The sequence below is a fragment of the Apaloderma vittatum genome, unplaced genomic scaffold (genome assembly GCF_000703405.1).
Source record: "Apaloderma vittatum isolate BGI_N311 unplaced genomic scaffold, ASM70340v1 scaffold20044, whole genome shotgun sequence".
Lineage (NCBI taxonomy): Eukaryota > Metazoa > Chordata > Aves > Trogoniformes > Trogonidae > Apaloderma > Apaloderma vittatum.
The window spans coordinates 644-8,699 of record NW_009711249.1 but is presented as its reverse complement, the minus strand read 5'-3'; the positions used below and the strand labels follow the sequence as shown (position 1 = coordinate 8,699).

General features: G+C 38.9%; 1 protein-coding gene across 1 annotated transcript; it reads right to left on the bottom strand.

Moving 5' to 3' along the window:
- Nucleotides 1-552: 552 nt before the first annotated feature.
- ALG5 (ALG5, dolichyl-phosphate beta-glucosyltransferase) lies at nucleotides 553-7,805 on the bottom strand (the record flags this gene model as incomplete). Its single annotated transcript, XM_009867600.1, has 6 exons — nucleotides 553-612; nucleotides 2,504-2,617; nucleotides 4,186-4,278; nucleotides 5,535-5,603; nucleotides 6,294-6,340; nucleotides 7,565-7,805. Coding segments are annotated over 6 exons (624 nt in total), but the record flags the coding sequence as incomplete, so codon positions are not given.
- Nucleotides 7,806-8,056: the final 251 nt, after the last annotated feature.

The window sequence follows — 8,056 nt, the reverse complement described above, 5'->3', positions numbered from 1 at the left end:
CGTAACTTCTTTTGAACTTTTTGTAACTATTTTAGTAGTTGTGTATATATTTTAGAATAATTTCAAGTATTAAATATTGGTATAAATTCTTGAGAATATTCAACATGCTGAGCACATCCGACAGTGCTGAAAAAAATCAGCCCAGCAATGCTCCATGCCTGTGCTTTGTCAACTACTGTCTGCCAAGACGTCAGAAAACCAGATGCAAGATAAGACTGTGTGCATATGCATCACTCTTTATTCTGCAAAAGCCACACACAGAACAGCACTGTCTGTGTGTTCAAAATTCAAAAATTTTGCTATGAGTAATACAGAAGAATGACAGTACTTCCCCACGAATCGAGATACTCTTTGAACAGTTTGCTGCTAATTATCCCTAACTCATTTTAAACAGCATATGATGGAGCTCATACTACACTTATGAAAAAACTTCCTATTTTTTAGCATCCATTCTTCTACAAATATTGATTATTTAATTGTAAGATCTGTAAAGCGCAATCAAATAATGGAAGTATTTGGAGTATTACTGCACAACAGGAAATGGAAACAAACCTTTGCTATTGAGTCCTTCTCCAGATGAGCTCTAGAACCACAGGAAATAGCCATCTGGTTCTGCAGAGGAACAGAAATTAAAGAGTTATTATTTAAACTAACATTTTCTGCATCAGTGGGACCTTGTGCCGAGAACTGTATAATAAAAAACCTGAAAGCAGTATACTTTCCTCCTTCCTGTGGCTGCATTTTTTCTATTGCTAGATTCCAGGGCTAAAACCAGCCTCTTCTAACAGATTATCCAACCTTTATTACATTTTGCATATAGTGAGTACAAACTGCTGCAATTTATTCAAGTTTGGTTTAGCTTACATTGTTCTTCTGAGGAAAGCATACAGTAAATGCGTCAAACAGCACAGATCATAGAGTGTGAGGGGTTGGAAGGGACCTCAAAAGATCATCTAGTCCAGCCCCTCTGCCAGAGCAGGATCACCTACAGTAGGTCACACAGGAACGCGTTCAGGTGGGTTCTGAAAGTCTCCAGAGCAGGAGACCCCACAACCTCTCTGGGCAGCCTGTGCCAGTGCTCTGTCACCCTCACAGTAAAGAAGCTTCTCCTCATGTTGAGGTGGAACTTCCTATGTTCTAACTTAAACCCATTATTTCTTGTTCTATTACTGGGCACCACTGAGAAGAGATTGTCTCCCTCCTCTTGACACCCACCCCTCAGATATTTATATGTGTCAATAAGATCCCCTCTCAGCCGTCTCCTTTCAAGGCTAAACAGCCTCAGTTCTCTCAGTCTCTCTTCACAGGAGAGATGTTCAAGTCCCTTAATCATACTCATAGTTCTCTCTCCAGTAGGTCCCTGTCTCTCTTGAATGGGGGAGCCCAAAACTGGACACAGTATTCCAGGAGTGGTCTCACCAGGGCAGAGTAGAGGGGGAGGAGAACCTCCCTAGACCTGCTGGACACACTTTTCTTAATGCACCCCAGGATCTCACTGGCCCTCTTGGCCACAAGGGGACATTGCTGTCCCATGGACAACTCACTGCCCACTGAGACTCCAAGGTCTTTCTCCACTGGTGCCTGGTATTATTCAGTATTCCCAAACGCTCAACGTCAGAACACGTTTTCCTAAATAGTGCACTGTGAAAGGGATAACACAATAAACCACATGTTGCACCAACGTACCTTCAAACAAATAAAATGCCATGGTATCAGCGAAAAATAGAATCTCAAATGAAAAAAATCAAAACAAGAGGTTTGAAATTATTCTCACGCTACCGCTTCTCACACAGAATCTCTCAAATCCACTGTATTTGAGAGCACGAGACTGACACTGGAGGAGCAGCAGCTGCTGCCGCCTGGGCAGGGGAGAGCATTGGGGGAACACGGCCGCCCCATGGACCGAGAACCGGCACATCCCTCGCGGCTCCGGCGGAACGGTTGCGCGTAGCTTCTGGCCTTGGTTCTTTCAAGTCAAGCGCCCAAAAGAGAATGACTGTGTAGGGAGGAGGTCTCGTTGCACAGGTTTTTGAATTTTTATTTACAATGAAAGGTCTTCCAAATACTGTCATTAAACTAACAGCTCTGAGGAGAGTGAGCCTCTACAAAATAAGGCAAAATTAGGATGCATTCTTAAAGGCATATAGGATGACATCAGATAAAATGAAAACACAAAACAATTAACAAAGAAAAATTTGTTTTTTAACTGAGTCGGCAACATATGGTACTTATACGGAGGAGAACAACTTCAAAGGAAGAATAGTAAACAGAACATTATATACTGGATTGAAATAGGCACCGGCAATGCAAAGGAGGTAAGAACTCTGTGGAAGCTACCTTCTGACAGCTCATTTTGCTCATTTTGTCTCTAAGCTTACATCTAGGTCTTCAGACTAACATCCAGATCTTCAATTGAATCTCAGAAAACTCAAATTGAAGAGAATTACAAAACCCATTCTGTATGCATTGGTTTTAAAGTAAAACCATGAGAATTTATACTCACAGGCCACGGCTGAAGATTTTTTAGACCTTCTTCTACTTTTTCAATATCTGCAAACTTTGTGGCTCCATCTGCATCAGCCATAAGAATTTTTCTCCCCCGAGAACTAAAGACACCCTGCAATCAAAACAGTCAATAAAAATCAACAGATTTGAAATCACTGTTTGGTCTTAAGCTAGTTGCAAGATGCCCCAAAACGCTAATGTAACTAGGACAGCGGCATCTCTAAGATTCAACACGTGACTCTTAATATTCTGCTACTAACAAGATTGATAACAATCTATATTTTAATAAGATCTAGAGACTTCACAGACCGAGTAGTGCCCCACAGCGACAGACAATGCATGAACATGAAAGGTTTAACAATCCCTCTCCCGAGAAGCTTGTGATCTAAAAGCTTTAAAAACCAAAATCCCAAGAGACAAGAAGTTGCTACAGTCAGCGGTACAGGGGAGCACAAAGACGCGTTGATCAGCAGCTGCCACCACACTGGGTGGCTTCTCTTTGTCATTTGAGCTATGGAAAGGAGGAAGCAGCGCTATTTTTACCAAACATGGTTTCAAGAGAATTCAAGAGGTAATCTTAAATTAGTTTTGAGAGGTAAAGTCTTAGGTCACGGTATGGCTGCAAAACATTTGTGATGCACAGGTCTCACAGCTTGTTTTGCCAAATTTTTGGTCAGGTGGCTTTGACAATTTTTGAAGGGGTCCAGACAGGAAAACAATTAGCAGAGGGTTTGCCAAAAGTACTGTTGTAAGCAAGGTAGCGTGACTGGGGAAAAACCTGTCAAGTAAGTAGCACTATGGACATCCACTCTATACTCTGCAGGGCAAACATGTATCACACAGAGAATCATTCTCCTTCTCTTGGAATAACTTCAAAATTCTAACCCTTACAAAAGCTCTGTATGTTCAAATTTAATATTTTCTCCATTTGCTATAGTTACTTCTGTTTCATTAAAATGAAATAAAATTAAAGGTAGAGCTTAAAATACAGATAAAATCAGTCACGGTTAACCCATAAATGATATCACTCTTTTTCACAAAAGTAAGGCGTCATTCAACTCTGGAAAAAATGTTCCCTCTAAATATATAACAGATATTTTATTTTTAGAACATTATGATTTTATGATAATATATATGTGAAAATTAACATGTGAAAGCATAAATTGTGCTGCTTCTACTATTGGCTGCAGGTGATCGCTTCACAAAACCAAAATCCCTACTGGACGAGAGTATTTGTTAATGAGCCGTTTTGAAAATCACAACCATAAGACCTGGAAAGCAATGTTTGCAAACTTAGCTGTATTTTTCCTACAAAAGCTTTACCTTAACCTGTAAAGGGTTTTATTTTTGTTTTGTTTGGGCATTTTTTTAAAACAGAAGCCTATTTCTAAGTGGAACTAACAGGAACATGAAGTTCAAGTCTTTTTCTTGTTGTTGTTGTTTTAATCCTCACATAAAAGAATTCTTTGTTATTGGTCTTCCTGGCAAGAAAATACTGTTTCCAAGAGCTAAAACAAGGTTATTTTGAAAAGCATTTTTGCCTGAATTTATAGAACTTTTACTTGGTTTTCTGATAATCATTTTATTAACGTATTGAATTAAAAATGTCCATCAGCACAGTTCTAACTTCTGCATATTTGGGCATAGGTAGATCAGACAGAGAAGGAAAGTATCAATTACCATCCTGACTGCTCCTCCTTTCCCTCGATTTTTTACCAAAGAAAGCACTCGCACTTTGTCGCTTCCATATTTCTTGCAGTACTTCATTGCAACCTGATAGACACACAAAAAACCAGCGTAAAACAAAAACAGGAATCAAGGTAGAAGTTTACATTTGCTCACCCTTTAAAAAAGAAAAAATTAATACCACAGAGCTACAACCACTTCAGTTAGCACAAATACATTGCCAGTGTTTGCTGGAATCTGTTTGGGAAAATAAAAAGCAGTTCACAGTCAACGCAGGAAGACTGAAGAAGCTAGTCATGTTCAGTCAGAAGAGGATATTCCCCCACGTGACTCTAAACCCCATTCATCCAAGACCAAAATACTCAATATTAATGGAATTTATATCATACCATTAGAGACCTTTTATACCAACACCAACAGTCAATCAAAGAAAAATATTTTTCTGTTACTGCTACCCATTTCTCATCACTTGTCTTGCTGCTACCTGGGGTTTTAAACAAAAATCCACAGTGATCTAAAATTCCATTTCATACGCAAGGATGAACGCATTTTGGTCCACGCTGTGAGGACAAGAAAGCACGAGTTTTCTCCTCTAATTTTTTCTAAAGGTTGTCTCAAGTCCTAGCAAGTCCAGAGGCACATAACCATAGCGTGCACAATTAGAACTGATGCTAGAAGGAATGCAAATCAGTCACAAAATACATACAAGCAATCCTTAATAGGCAAGCTTAAGGCAAGTAAATGAAAAAGCAGAAATCCTTTTAGTAGCTAACTCAAAAACCTTCCATGCACCAGCAAAAAAAACCCCCAAAACAACCCTCAAGTTGGCCAGCCTTCCCTTCCAGTGATACACATCAAACTCAAAGCATAGGCACAACTATTTTGAAAACACTGCAACTGACACAGGGATTTTTAAACGAACAATGTCACAAAAGGGAATGGGAAAGAGCTATGTAACATCAGCTGTCCTGTCAATCGCAGTACAAATCAGCTCTTTTAAAAGGCTTTTTAGCTTCCTCGAGTTCATATTCACATTGCTATGGACATGTAGAGCATTTCCTAGGAAACGTCTTGAAGTTAAGATTAGATTTCTTAGAATCTCAGCTGGAGGAAAATGGTTGTCACGGTCACCAATCAGGAATACTAGTATTTGCAAAAGAATTATCTGTGTATGTGACATGCACAACGCATACAGGATAAAGACAGAAAGTATTCAGAAACAACGTGAATTTTACTTGTCTACTACTTCAAGTACTACAATATAAACGCAAAACATTGGACATTCCATAAATGCAGTACAGAAATCCATACCTCTAATTACTTGGTAGGACACTTTCTCTTACCTTTGTAGTTTGATCTTTACTACCATCATCAACCACTATGACTTCATAAGTGAATGAAGGATCTCGTTTCTTGAAAACAGAAACAGAAATAATGCATTTGATCCAATTTCTTAAGTGGGTAGTAGGTCTCTCAAGCATCAGCATTCTTTTCTCCCTAGCAGTTGTTAACTCAATCATGGTTGCCAACAAACACCAATATGATGTAGTAAATTTATTAAGGTGGCAGAATTAAAGAATTCTGTCATATCTGATGCGTGTTGCATTAGATCAGCTTGTCATAGTTTTCCTCAGCTAACACCCAGAACTGAAAAATCAATTTAGTTGTGAAAGATGCAAGCTCAGAACACCACCATTGTTTAGAAAACCCAAATAAAACACAATCCACAAACCTTCACAATGGGCTTCGTACCTAGAGAACAAATCCTAATGAAGAACAGATGCTTAAGAAACTTTTTGGAAGAAACCAAGATTTTGTTTAGAAAGCTAAATGTATAGGTAATCCTTAATTTCTGTCTTGGAGAAGTATCATGCATACAAAGATTTTTCATCATATAGCTGTATGTTAAATTTTTACTCAATTAAAAAATACTTTCCAGCATTCAATCTGAAAATCACTGAGAAGAGATAGAAGTGTTACTTCTAAATGGCTAAGTAATACTGTTTTAATGTACACCAAAATAACAAAGTGGATAGACCACCAACCCGTGATATATGTAACATATAGGAAAACAATGAATTTTGAATGCAAAATGAAAATACCTGTCTTTTTTCTAGATAATCCAAAGCTTCATCCATCATTAGAGGTACTAGAGAAAAGGTGAACGAGGTCAGGTTAGTAGATTATAACAGGCAAAGCACCAAAAGCACCTGAACAAGCTGAAAACAACCACAAAGCAAAGCTGAACAAATTGCCTCTTTCATACAACATTACCTTGAGTAAACAAGCTTAACACTTGCAACTCTAAGTCCTGTCCTTTCTGAATGCAAAAGGAACACTGAAGAAAATCACACATATAAAACAGGACTAAAACCTTTCTTCTGAAGAATCAGCTTTCCATTTTGAAATATGTAATTCACTACACAAATCTAAGGGAAAAAAATAATTAAATCATTCTCCCATGACTAATCCTGCTAACTAGCACTGACTTTAATCTATTTAAGCAAGATGACAAAGAAGGCAACAAGAGAAATTCCCAGCACTAGTCAGTAACTTGCCTTCTCTTGCTACAGCTGCTGGCCATGACACTTCAGCCAACGAACAGCAGATCAGAAAGACATTCAACGGCATGGTTGTCTTTGCAGTATAAGTTCCTGTCCAAGCACATCTCAGGTCATTATTCTATCTCCAAGGAGAGGGACAACCAAATGAAAATCACATGAAGCACATTAAGACCTTGCTTACTGAAATCAGGTGTACAAACATCCAGGACTGAGGAATGCACTGGACCTAAGGAAGGACGAGGCCGACCTTTTGTCCAGATACACTTCATTTGTCAACATCTCCCTTTAAGGGCATCCAAAACAGCTCAATTTTTTCACTCATCAAGAAAAGGACTGACAATGTTTGCTAACACGTCAGCTCCAAGTACAGCTTTAGAGCTTGTTTATTTTTATTGCATCTGACTGCCGTCACTTTTTAGTATCAGGTACTCATACATTTTTCTGCCAATCTGAAGCTGCTGCTGCTGTTGTTTACAGAGTGGGAAGCTCTCAAATAAATTTTAAAAGTCGTCTTCTACTCCTTGCCTTACTGCATTTATGGGGGCAATAAGCAGTCACTCTGCTGGACTTCATTGAAATAAAGAGGACTCGTACAATTGCCCCTTGCTATTTTTAGCAGCAGAAATCAAGTTACGCAGTGTCTTAATTTTGAAATTCAATGTACTTGGACTGTTTTCTGGAAACTGTGTCCGAACTCAGATACACAATCTGCCCTGTCAGAATCTACTGCTAACATAAACTGACCTCTGCATTATTACTGTAACAACAGATAGATTTTCTTCTTTCTCTCAAAACAAGAAAAATCTTACACCGTTCTTCCTCATTGTATGAAGGCACAACAACAGAGAGTTCTCTTGTAGGGGGATCATGTATACTTGGTACAGATTCTTTCCTGCCTTCGGCAGTTACGAAGAACTTCTCTTTTTCATGTCGGTGAAGGTTTGGCATTTTTTTGGCAGTTACATGTGCAATCACACAAATCTGCAATAAAGAAGAAATGAAAAAAAAAGTCGAGCATTCTGTTAAAGGTTTAACTGGCTGCTGAACAGCCTACAAGGGATAAGCAACTGTGTTTCAGTAATGAGACAGGTCAGTGGTGTGGTACTTCAGCCACTGAACAAATCACATGGGACTAAAACCTTCTCATGCCATTTGATTACTCAAATTCACAGAATCACAGAATGTCAGGGGTTGGAAGGGACCTCAAAAGATCATCTAGTCCAGCCCCCCTGCCAGAGCAGGATCACCTACAGTAGGTGACACAGGAACATGTCCAGGCGGGTTTTGAATGTCTTCAGAGA